This window comes from Drosophila ananassae, chromosome 2R (genome assembly GCF_017639315.1).
Source record: "Drosophila ananassae strain 14024-0371.13 chromosome 2R, ASM1763931v2, whole genome shotgun sequence".
NCBI lineage: Eukaryota > Metazoa > Arthropoda > Insecta > Diptera > Drosophilidae > Drosophila > Drosophila ananassae.
The window spans coordinates 6,782,202-6,794,666 of NC_057928.1; the positions used below are offsets into that span (position 1 = coordinate 6,782,202).

The 12,465-nt window shown below is 42.8% G+C and overlaps 2 protein-coding genes across 2 annotated transcripts; both read right to left on the bottom strand.

Moving 5' to 3' along the window:
* Positions 1–3,602: 3,602 nt before the first annotated feature.
* LOC6493761 (eukaryotic translation initiation factor 4E1) lies at positions 3,603–5,452 on the bottom strand. The gene is made up of 4 exons (XM_001958349.4): positions 4,907–5,452; positions 4,748–4,847; positions 4,546–4,633; positions 3,603–3,982 (listed from the first exon to the last, which is right to left on the bottom strand). Exons 1-4 carry the CDS (start codon positions 5,248–5,250, stop codon positions 3,822–3,824), a joined length of 693 nt encoding a protein of 230 aa, XP_001958385.1. The 5' UTR covers positions 5,251–5,452; the 3' UTR covers positions 3,603–3,821.
* A 1,375-nt stretch (positions 5,453–6,827) lies between these two features.
* LOC26514675 (uncharacterized protein CG32395) lies at positions 6,828–7,847 on the bottom strand. Its single transcript, XM_014910167.1, has 2 exons — positions 6,887–7,847; positions 6,828–6,832 (listed from the first exon to the last, which is right to left on the bottom strand). Exons 1-2 carry the CDS (start codon positions 7,845–7,847, stop codon positions 6,828–6,830), a joined length of 966 nt encoding a protein of 321 aa, XP_014765653.1.
* Between the last annotated feature and the right edge of the window lie 4,618 nt (positions 7,848–12,465).

Genomic DNA, 12,465 nt, shown 5'->3' on the forward strand with positions numbered 1-12,465 from the left:
AGAAAGATACTTCTCTGTATTTGACTCTGATCCGACACAAATTTAGTTGATTGTTGGCTCGATTTAATGGCCTGCTGTAGCATTTTCTCCCACATCCGCCTCGTGAGAACGCTCAAATCGCTGGCCAAATTTGACCAACACTTTCGGCCCTAGGCCCAGATGGCCATAAACTATGCATTAGCTGCTGGGCACATGTTTAAAATACCAAAATACCTTGCTCACGCACCGGGCAGCACGGAGCGGGCCATTATGTGCATTGCCATCGTCCTTGGTGTCCTTCTGCTGCTGTCCTGACTGTGCTATCCTGCACTGTCTTGCCTGTCCCTCTCTCCCCTGACCCTCTCCACTATCCTGCGGCCGTCTTTTGTCTTTCGTTCTCAGCTTTCGGTTTTCGGTCTCGGTCTTTATCTGACTGCGGCACAATGACGCGGCGTATGAGTAATGGGTGAGTGGGTGACTGCATCTACATAGGACTTATTACGTATACGCAGCGCGTAGCATTTTGATGTGGCTGCCACACCATACCAAAAACTCAGGCTTGGCGAAGCCATGGCCAATTCAATTCCTCCACCCTATCCTCCCCCCTGTAACGTATAATAAAGTGTTTGCGACTTTTTCATTGCTCACGTACGCTTTTCATGACTGACTTCTTATGCTTTAGGTTAAGGTTTTTGGCTCCGATCCTGGAAATGGGTCTGGGCTGGGATTGGGCCAGGGGCAGGGGTCCTCGAATATGTGTGCGAGCTAAGCGAGTGCTTTATTTCATTAAGTTGGCTCCGTCCGAAATCTTTGTGACCAACTTTGTGCTTAATATCCCGTTGTGAGTTCCGTGCAGTTTTTGTGGGATTCCTTTATAGTTTCTATCACACGAACGTCTTAGATGGGTTCCGTTTTCCGGGAAATGGTCAAGCAAAATACAGGAGTCGAGTTGGCCAAGATTTCTTTTGTCTTCCCTTCGTGCCGCCGTGCTGGCATTTATTTACATATTTATGAAGCGAAATATTAAGAATTATCTGGAGGGGCGACAGGGCGGTCGGCCTGGGAGGACCAAGGAACTGGCCTCTATCTGTACCATTGCCATTACCATTGGTGCCGAGTGCGGAGGCATTCCGGCCTGCATATTTGGGAGCCTGGAATTTTTTGCCAAAACGAACCCAAGGGCACAGCAGCAGCTACTACACATTTCGAATAGCAATAATATTTGTAGACAAATACCTTGGTCGTAGTCTGGCTGTCTTCGGGTTTCGGTTTCTTTGAAGGTAAACTCGAAAATATATCTGCCGCCGTGTGGTTAAGGGCTTCGTTTTCATTGCTGGCAGCGTCATAAATTCTTATTAATTTATAATAAAAATTTGTGAAGAGAAATATGAAGCGTCGTGCTTTTTTGGAATTTCTCAAATTAATATTTCATTTCAAATGCTCCGCATTGGTGCGGTCTAGTCCCGTCTTGAATTTTTTTGCGGGAGGAGACCATCTTTTTGTAAAAATGACTGCATGCTGGGTTATAATATTCTGTTCTTGGCCAAATTAATGAAATAAAAGGCTGATACACACAGCCGACACGCTTCCCTTCAGAAGCGATTAAGTTTGCTATAAATTCTAATTACCAGAGAGTTACGAGTTGGAAAATTACATTTTATTATATGATAAAAGTTAAGCTTCAACTGGACGACGATAATGTATACCCAAATAGATTTACATGCGTATTCCCCGAACAAAGCCAACCGCAAACTCCACTTAATCATGTGTCGCTGCCCAAACAGTAGCAGCTGCCCTCCAGTTTCCAGGATCTCTGGATCTGGATTTGCTTCCCAACTCCCACCTATGTATGTATACCACTCCGCCACTCCACTTCTTCTCCAACTCCTCGACTGTATTCAAGTGTCAGAAGTGCAATTTATTTTTATGTTGTGTAGTGTTGTTTTGCCAAAAGAGAAAAAGACCGAAACGAAACCAAACCAAAAGCTGAAACCAGCGAACGCGCGGGTCTCGACAATACACAAAATAAACAAAAGCTGAATAAGGAGGGAGTGGTGGATTCCACTGGGTTGTGGGTGGATGGGTTGCTGGGTGGTGCTGTCCTAGTGCTTGTCCAGCTGGTGTGGCCATAAAAACCAAAGCTGGAGCTCAGTGTGGTTTCTGTTAGCCATATGAAAAGTGTTGATATATGCATGGGAATCGCACAGGAAGCGCGCGATGCGATGATAGATATATTCTAGTCTATAAGTGAGTTAATGGACTTAGTTGCCATCAATCCTTGTATATTTTATATTCTGCTAATTTTAAATGCCATCTATGGACTTCTTAAAGAGAGTTAAAATAATATTTATTTTATCCATAATATAATAAATTATATAATGCCTCAGAACAACTATAACTTTATTCTAATTGAATCCCCTACTCTAAATTCCACACAAAAGATAAGTAGATTCCATCAAAGCCCATCTACTAATGACAAAATTATTAATTAATTTTCTAATTAAATTGAGTTGTTACTGGCATGGCTAGAAGAGAAAAAGGCAAAAATATTACTCCAATTTTAGATGCCACAGAAAGTAGCAACAACAAGCTGGATGTCACGTTTAGAGCAACTAATTTGTAAATTTTCATCTGGAGGCAAAAAGTTTGCGGCGCATCCTCCCGGGCCAAAGCAGTCGGGTCTCGTCCTGGCAATATGTCAAAGGTGCACGGATGCAGGTGGTGTGGAGGTGAGAGGCCAGCTGCATGCCATGCCATGTGGGACGTGTGCGGTTTTGATGCGGTTTCGGTTTAACAGCTCCCGTGTAAGCCGCCACCGCCCGGGGCCCATAAAATGCAGCCAACGATGCCGGGATAGAAGATGAGTTTTGTCAGCTTAAAGTTGGCCATAATAATGAAGTTGATGCTACCGATGCACGTGCCGCTGCCAACGGCATTTGAATGTTGATTGAGGCGCTACTTTCTGGGCTCTTTAAGGGCGCAACTCCAACTCGAAGCACTTGGCATGAATTTTAATGCTTGCACCGCACCGCACCGCGTGCATCGTTTTCGGGCCTTTCATCAAAATTCAATTGTCTCCAGTTTTTGGTTTTCAGTTTTGCAATTCTAGCCCCTCGACGCCAGGACCAGATACACAGGATCCGGCCAAAACTCGCCTGTGGACACGGACAATCCGCCATTGTTGACCCTTTTCGGTTCCTGGTCCTCTGGTCCTTTTGGTCTTTTGTTTTTCGCTCGGCCGGCCAAGCGCGCCAAGTGGACGTTTATCTTTTGCAGTCACTGTGCACTTCTAGCCCGTTTGTACAGTTAGTTTGCCCGGCTAAAAGAACAAAGCTGTAAGTGTATATAAACCATTTTATTTGCGCTCTGGTGCGGCATATGTTTGCATAACATTTCCTGAAGCGTAAAGGATCCCGACCCGCCAGTGGCATAAAATCAACTCCTTGGGGTCACCATTAGCCCGCAGAAGCCATAGTATTCTCATTCAATATCACCCAATGTTTAAAACTAGCTTTCTTTACCAGTAATGCGAAATACAACAATTTTTATTATACGTTTCTGAGTAAAAGTAAAAGTCCCAAATGATGCCCTCAAGAAAATACAAAACAAAATCGAAACCCCACTCAAGTTTCGCACACAGAACACTATACATTTGCAGTTTTCTTTGCAATTTTTTAACATGGTCAAATTCATAAAAACTCGTCCTATATAGAGGCTCTTTTTTTTTACGTTTTTGGAATGCACGCGCTGAAAACAGCAACTGGAGGCGGCTGCCATGGAAAATGCGTTGGTTGGTTGGTTTTCGGGACGAAGTGGCATCAGGCGAGTGGAACTGAGGCGGCTTACACGCAGTAAACCGCTTTGACCACCGATCCCTGCTTGGACATAGAGTCCTTGTGCAGCTGGTACTGCAGTTGGTGGGGCGGAAGGGCGAGCAGGTCGCGCAGCTTCACTCCAATCTCCATGACGGCCAGCTCGTTGTGCCCGTTGGCGGTCCAAATTGCTGTTGGGAGTAAAGTAGAGTGGAGCCGGGTCGTAGGGGTATGGGGTGTATGGGTCAGGAAGTTATGAGTTAGAAGTTAGAAGTTGTCATGCAGCGGCTCAAAGGCCACTAGTTTTGTTGGTTGGTCTGCACTCAAAAATAAAAATTGGAAAAACGTATAAGTCTTTGAATGGGTTTAACAATTTTTTTTTTAAGAGCCAATACTTTAATTGAACACTTAAAAATATTACTTTCTTCTTCATTGATTATAAGTTAAATATCTAAAATTTCTCAAATATAGTTTATAAAATAAACCACTTCTACCAATACCAACTTTAATAGTTTTGATAGGAATTATTTTGAAAATTAAAATAATATGTTTTAATATTTAATGCTATTCAAATTAAATTAATCTAATCTTAATAATTAAAACTTGATTTCTATTACTATTCTATTATTAGGAAACTTCAATGATTATCATATAAAATGACCTTTGCTTAGCAAAAAAGGTCTTTTTAACCCACATTTTTCATTAAAAATAACCTAAAAAATACACCAACTTTTTCTTCAAGTGTAATACGTACAAATTTTGTTGCTCTTGCCACGCAAGTTGATAACAGCGCCGCAGACTTCTTCAGTGTGCTCAAAGGCCTCGCCAATCAGTATGAGTAGCTGTCAGGGAGCGGAAACGGGAAACGGGAAATGGAGGTTGGAGATTGCAAGATTGGAGGGGGCTTTCGAGCCGATGCGACAGCCAACGGACACAAATCTCCGCCAGCAACTCACCACATCCAGCCAAAGCTTGTCGAGCTCCAGTTTGGAGCCACGCCCCATATTGATGACCCAGCGACCGCCGAACTTGTTGGCATCATCCTCCCACATTGGTCTGAAAAGTGGCAAAAAAAATTGGCAACTCCATGTCCCCAGGGGGTTCCATATACTCACTGTATGCCCTTCTTGAACAATGAGTAATCGCTGCCTATCTTGATCTCAGACGGTGGCTTGATGTGGTTGTAAAGGCTCCAGAAATCCTCGACCATGTCGAAGCTGGTGATCTCGTTCTGCATATCCTCCCAAGACTTGCTGCGATCGTTCTCCAGATACCAGAGCGTCCACGTGTGCTCCAGTGGATGCTTGAAGCGCAAGTCGACAATCTCCTTGAGCGGCTTGCGCAGGTCGGCCATTTCCGACAGGGCCTTCAGCTCCTGGCCGGAACTAGAACGGGATTCCGGCAGCGTCTCCGTCTCGCAGTCCATCATCTTTAGTTCGGTCTGCTTGGCCGTGAGCATGTTGGGTCGGTTTGGTTGGCTAATATTGTGTAGTTTACTGAGTAAAATTTATATCACGCCTGGATACCACTGGACGCTATTGAAATTTCAGAGCACTTCGAATTATGCTTATACACATAGACACAACACGAGACTGTGTATAAGGGCCTGACTACAAAACCAGACTGAAGCCATTCGGCCCAAGCCCTGACAATACCCAGACAGGAAAGGCACAGGAATGAATTTCTGGGGAGAAATCTGTAAACATCTCCTCCCACTTCTCCCCCATTGATCCGCCTCGACCTGGCCCCAATTCATAACTTTCATTGCACGTAAATAATTAGGCACTCGTTCCCGGGCCATCTTCGAGCGCCCATCGTCCCCGGGCTCTCTGTTTTCTAATTCAACTCTAAACTTTTTATAGCCTCTAGCGTTTTCTTATCTTGTGACACAGCGAAAAATTTGTTACAATTTTTTCTATTACTTTTTTTATTATTAAATATAATAAAGGACATAATAATGTAGCAAATATAATAAGATATATAAAAATTGGCAATGGTCTTTTGTCAATCGAGGGTAGTCTGTTTTACAAATTTGTGATGTGGCCAATAATTAATTTAAACACCAAATTGTTAATTAATTTTAATTTCTATTGCATATTGCCAAGTTTTCAATAAAAAAAATTAACGAGACAATACCAGGAAAATTATAAAATATAAATATTGTATCTAAATTGTGTCGAAAAACTTATTATTGGTTATTGGCATTATTTTGTTGAGAAAAAACTAGAAAAAAAAGCATTTGAAAGACCATAGTCTCTGTTTTCTGTGTCTGTGTAGCTCCAAGCTCGGTACTCTTTCATGGCCATCTTGTTGGCCTTGGTGATAAAAATCGAGCGCCTTATGCTTACGTTCATATAAAGCGTTAATTTTATGACATAGAATGGAAGGACACTTGAGCGACTCGAGGACGAAGGACCCCTAGTCCAGAGAGAAATTTACGCACTCACACTTTTCCTCTCTGCTGGTTGCGTTTTTTTTATTCTACGATTTTACGACAATTGAGGGACGGCCAAGGGGAGGTTCTGGATGGGGGCTAGAGGTAGAAGGTAGAATGGAATTCTCCGGTCTCTGATGGTGTTGATAATGATGATGTTGTTGCTATTGCCGGAGCTGTCGTCTTTTATGTCGCCTGCCATAAAAGTGAAAATATTATGAAGCTTGTTCGGAGCGGGAGGAACAATGAAACGGCTACGTAATTGCCGGCAAAGTATCTCGAAAGTCATCTATGAGGCAGTCTTTGACTTGTGCAATTGACATCGGAGCACAACAGTAGCGCTACCATGACAACCCAAAATGCTAATAATAGCCAATGAGACAGTATCGGAATTGAGACAATGCCTTTGCGTATTTAATTTGACAGTAAAGTGACTGGTGATGATTATAGAAGACTCTTAGATCTTTCTGAGTAATTTTGAATATAGAAAAAAAATCCAGAGGCCTGCGAGTGACAATAGTTTCAAAAGAAGTTTCATGTCCAGATGAAAGCCATAGATGCATAGCCTAATGGGCCTCCATACATCCAGAAGTTGCAGGTCCTCAATCTGTGAAGTCATATTGATGGGGATAAAAAATATAATTTTTTTTAAAAAACTGACCTCTACTCACTGTTGCATCAAATCCATGGTGGTAGTTAGTCAAATGAAAGTGGGAAAAACTTCTAGAGGTCCGCGATTCAAAGGTCAGGACCTTCAGGAGTGTAAAGTTGTACGTTAAATACAAAGTACACATAGCAATAACGTAGTATATGTTCTGGGTTACGCGATCAAATATTCCGAATTGAAGGAACCCATAAATCAATAAGCATAGCCAATGGAATTCAAAAATTTTCATGAGCTTCGTGGTGATTCCATGTAGCTTCAACCTCAATCGAATAACTTCCTTAGTAGATTTCTTAAGTTGTTCTACAAGAGTCAAAACTTGGCCGATTTCCAGCACTTGGGAATTTCTAAGTCTAAGAACGTCCTTCGATATCCTCTTCGTGCACCGATGTAATTGATTGTAAGAGGCGATCAACACCACATATAGACATATATTGATGGTAACCTGCAGCTGATAAGTCACAGCTATTCCGTGCAAAGTAAACTGAAAGATAATGAACCCATGTGCAAGATAACTTAGCACATTTCGTTGTAGACAAAGGGATCGTATTGCATTTTGAATTGCAAAGATTAAAAACATGAGATCTCTTATCCGGAAAACATTTGGGCTTCGTGCCAATGCCGACAATTTATGTTGCACGTGCAGTATTTTGTTCATTTGCCGCACAATTCCTCTACAATCCAACACTACCATGTACCACCACAATAGAATAATAATGGAAAAGAACAAATCTTTTGCCGGCTGGTTTCGAATCAAGGAGTTAACACCAAATGCAAGCCACAGACTCGATAATAAGATAATTATTAAATATGAGTATATATTCAGGGTCGCGGATATCCGAAAGCGCCCTTTCCAGGAGTCGTAGTAGAACCGCGTGATCCCGCAGACTTGGGTTACCATTATAATGACCCCTAACAAGAGCCGAGTGCAGCGGTTTAGGAAGTTCACTGGCTTCATCGCGACTCGCCGAACAACTGCTTCCCGATGCCAAGGCTGCTACTTTTCCCCCTCCGGACCACATTTGAAATATGACCACACTTTGGCGCTGATGGGCGCACATTAATAAGCGGTCGAAGTTTTGATCGTTTAATCGATAGGATGGAGACTCCCGCACTGGAATTTGTCTGGCGACCGCAGAGCATTCTGTGGTCGCCCGCTGCCTGGCTCGCCAGTCTGATCCGGAGACGGACTGGCTTAGGCGGCAGGACCTCCAATTCGCGATGAGCTATGCTTGAAGTGTAAATACCAAATGGTGTGGTTGATGAATAATTAACAAAAGTGGATAATAGTGGCTTATTTGTAAGGACAAAGATTAAAGAGTTCCAAAAAACAAGGTATGCATGTTTCTCTTGATATCTTTTCTTAAATAGCAATTCTCGAATTCCTGAGTAAGCATCCCTCTTTTAAAGAACTTATCATCTGAACATCTTTCCATTAACCTCAATACGTTCCTGAGTTATGCAGCCTGATCTTTGAAAGGATTCCTACCACCGACTGGCATCTGTATCCTTCCTTGTTTGCCAGTCGGATCCAAGGAAAAACAATCTCAATCTCGTTTTACGCTGCCGTGCGGCCAACACATTTAATTACGCAACATTTACGTTAAAATTTTATTGTCTGCATTATTGAGCCGGCACCCGGATCCGGGTTCGAATTCCAATTCCAGTCTGTTGCCCGAAGACCGGACTTGGACTCAATCCTGGCGATGCCGTGCACTCAGCTGTGGTTTCCGTTACACATTTCGCGCCATTGTTCATTGTCCAAAAGGGGCGTGGCCGGCCCCTTGCTGATACGGATAAGCTATCTCCTGGCAGCCAGGCATGTGGCCTGGCAGCTCATTTTGATTCACGACTGAAAGGAAACGCATCATTTGTGTTGCTGGCCGTGTTATTGGCATATTTTTTTAAATGCTGTCCACAAGACAAAGAAGGCTCTCCCAGGATGTAGGACATTCAGTCAGTAGGGGTTCAAAGATGAAATGACTCCATCGATGTTTTTTTAAGGAAATGCAAGGAAAGACATCGAAAGCTACTATCTGATACCCACTTCTTGGGATAAGTCTTTGGCATTAAACCCAAATTAAATAGAAGTATCTGAACCTATAAGGGAAATGTGAAACTTAATTTTAACAAAATGTATAAACACCTGGTGGCCCACGACAAATGTGTTGAATCGTCAATTGTCAGTTTGTTGCATTATCAGCGCTTTCCGGCTCATTTGCGTTTTGAACATGTGTAAACAAGGAAGGCCAGATGGTCGAGGACCTCGTACCACCCACACACTCACCCAGTCCATTTCGTAATTCCTTTTACAGGATATGCCAGTTGATATGGCCTCTGGCTGCTGCGACAACTCGTCACCAGCAGCAGAAGTAGAACCAGTGGCGTTTTTAAAAGCCTTGATTTATGAAAACACAGCCACTACTGCAGTGGCACGCTCACATTTATTCTGTGCATATTTAATGAGTGCAAATATTTTTGCAATATGTAAATTATGAAACATACACTTTCCACCATCCGGAGCTTTAAAATATGCCAATGGCGCCTTATTAAGCGCTCATTACTCACGCGGCCTGCCCCCAAAAAATTTATGCAGATTTCAGACTCTGGCTAGGGATGGGTATTGCGTAGCTGTTTTAAACATTAAATTTAAATTAAAGAAGCTTAGATTTTTATCTTTTATAGAGAATATCTTATATAATAAACATTTTAAAATTATATTAATCCAAAATAAGTGTCTTAAACATAAAAATAAGTAAGGAAACTATTCAATTTTCATCCAAAGAATGCTTTTATCTATTATTTAATATCACTTTCATTTTCGTAGGTATTTTAATATAATAATAAATCAATTTGTGGCCATCTCTAGGCAACCTGTCTGTCCATCTGCCTGCCACTTTTCCACAGCCAGTGGCTGCACATCCGTGCACCAGTATCTTGTCTGCGGTGACACTTGTCTGCGGTCTGGATGACGCTGCATGAATCGGTCGCTGGATGCCCGCATTTTGCGGCGCGAGCTTGGCAAAGATGAGCCATAAATTAGTCGGAAAGGGGATTCGGGTTTTTCAAGCAGCAGCAGGTGGAGTGCGCACCATGATTAACTCTTAAATCTGCACATGTCTGCGGTGGACTTAAGGCCTTCGACGGGGCAGAGGCATCAATCAGGTGTAATCAATTGCCAAATTCAATTTATTTTTGGCTCTGTGCCACTACGCCCCGTAGATCATCCTGTTCTGGGAATAGGTTCCCCGGCCTTATTCCTCAGAGGCCCAGCTATGCCAACGAAACAGAAAACAGTAAACAGTGAACAGTGAACAGAAATGGCATAGGGCAGCAGGCAGCAGGCAGACCCATTGGATTCACATTCACGTTTTTGTTTATTTATTTATTGCAGCTATTGCATTGTTATGCACACCAAGGCAGACAAAATAAATACCAGCACACAAAACAATAAATTTAAAATCTAATTACGCGCACCATTTAATATCGGAGCGGAGCAGTGCGGACGCAGCCGGAAACGGAAGTGGGAGTAGCGGAGGGCCGGCGAGCCATAGGGCCAGAGAGCCTGAGCGCCATCGAGGAATCGGAGTTTCCCGGCGAACGTGAGCCAGCTGGCTATGACGACGCCAAGTCTCCCGGGCGAATACGGCCAAAAAAAGAATAGAGCCGGATTGTATCGAACAACTGGCGGCAAAACAAATCCACACCACATTCGCCGAGTATAATAAATAGATAAGCCGAGCGGGCAAATCTCAAAGGAGCACAAAAAACCCAAAAAAAATGCAATTAAAATTTTGATAAGCTAACAGCAGACGCAACTCGAATTAGTTATCTCTCTGGATGTGTATTTTTTTGTTTTGTTGTTAAAACAAACAAAAATAAAAAAGCAAAATACCAAGGAGTAGGAAAAAAAATAATAAAATTGCTTGCGGTTAAGCTTTTGACTTGCGGGCGATGGTCAGTCGGTGGGTGGGTTTGGTTGGTTGGTTGGTTGGCTGGTCAGTGTTGGGGTTAAGCTGGAAGACCTCGGGTCTCGGAATACAAATGAGTTTTCTTTGTTGGCCTCTTGTGCATGTAATTTACACTGGAGCCCAGAGTGGAAGGGGCGGCTGGATACGGGCATGGCCCGGAATAGGGGCATCAACCACATCCGCAACCAAATGGTCAACATTGCTCAACTTGTGAAAAATACATTATGGTTTAAAGTATTTAATTGCACACAATTTTTGGGGTTATTCGAGCTGGCGTCCTTGTGCAAAAAGGCCAAGTCACACAGGGATATGTGTGGCCAGTGGCATGTATTCGAAATATTTCAGGGGGGGTTGTTTCGAAATATAATTAAAAATATATTAACTTTCCGCAAACTGTATTAAATTCCAAGAAAACCCATTTAAAAGCGATGTGACTTTTTTAAAATATTTTAATTTATACAACCTAATAAGCCACTGTTTTTGGGGATTTGCCGTTTGGGCCAGATTTTTCAGCTAGTTGTCAGAGGGTCGAAACCTTGATTCGGTGGTTGAATGTAAGCCTCACTCTTGAATTCGGCAACGGCTGGGAAAACAAAACGCAATTAAAACTAATAATTAATACGACAACGAGCACACGTTTTTCGGGCCAAGTTGCCTCCTTTTTTTGTTGGCTTTTGTTAATGTTCGAGCTGGCCCCGCGGACATTTGTCAAGTGGGTGACCTTCCCCGGGAGTGTGCCTAATAAAATTATGCTTAATTTATATGCAGGCTGCGTCATTTGACTGATGCCTACTAATGACTTCCTAACAATTTTTAATATCTATGCAAATTAACATAAATTGCTCGTCCTTGGCCTCGGCTTTGGCTTCGGCGTTCAGCGTTCAGCTTTCAGCCTTCAGCTTTTGGCTTCAGCTCGCTTTTGGCCAAATTATGTGGCGATGCTGGATTCCCGATAACTTTGGTTAACCGTTTAGCTGCCCCCGCTGACCCCGCGCACAAGTAACCGAAATACTTCCACCAAAAAATGAACAAACCTGGCCGAAAAATTAAAATTTTGATAAGCTAACAGCAGACGCAACTCGAATTAGTTATCTCTCTGGATGTGTATTTTTTTGTTTTGTTGTTAAAACAAACAAAAATAAAAAAGCAAAATACCAAGGAGTAGGAAAAAAAATAATAAAATTGCTTGCGGTTAAGCTTTTGACTTGCGGGCGATGGTCAGTCGGTGGGTGGGTTTGGTTGGTTGGTTGGTTGGCTGGTCAGTGTTGGGGTTAAGCTGGAAGACCTCGGGTCTCGGAATACAAATGAGTTTTCTTTGTTGGCCTCTTGTGCATGTAATTTACACTGGAGCCCAGAGTGGAAGGGGCGGCTGGATACGGGCATGGCCCGGAATAGGGGCATCAACCACATCCGCAACCAAATGGTCAACATTGCTCAACTTGTGAAAAATACATTATGGTTTAAAGTATTTAATTGCACACAATTTTTGGGGTTATTCGAGCTGGCGTCCTTGTGCAAAAAGGCCAAGTCACACAGGGATATGTGTGGCCAGTGGCATGTATTCGAAATATTTCAGGGGGGGTTGTTTCGAAATATAATTAAAAA

Bases quoted from the DNA above. Each gene is read 5' to 3' on its own strand.
- LOC26514675 (XM_014910167.1), bottom strand. From the start codon at position 7,847: ATGAAGCCAGTGAACTTCCTAAACCGCTGCACTCGGCTCTTGTTAGGG.
- LOC6493761 (XM_001958349.4), bottom strand. From the start codon at position 5,250: ATGCTCACGGCCAAGCAGACCGAACTAAAGATGATGGACTGCGAGACG. The intron at 4,848-4,906 runs GTGAGTATATGG...GCCACTTTTCAG, and splicing joins TTGTTCAAGAAGGGCATACA to ACCAATGTGGGAGGATGATG. The intron at 4,634-4,747 runs GTGAGTTGCTGG...GCTCCCTGACAG, and splicing joins ACAAGCTTTGGCTGGATGTG to CTACTCATACTGATTGGCGA.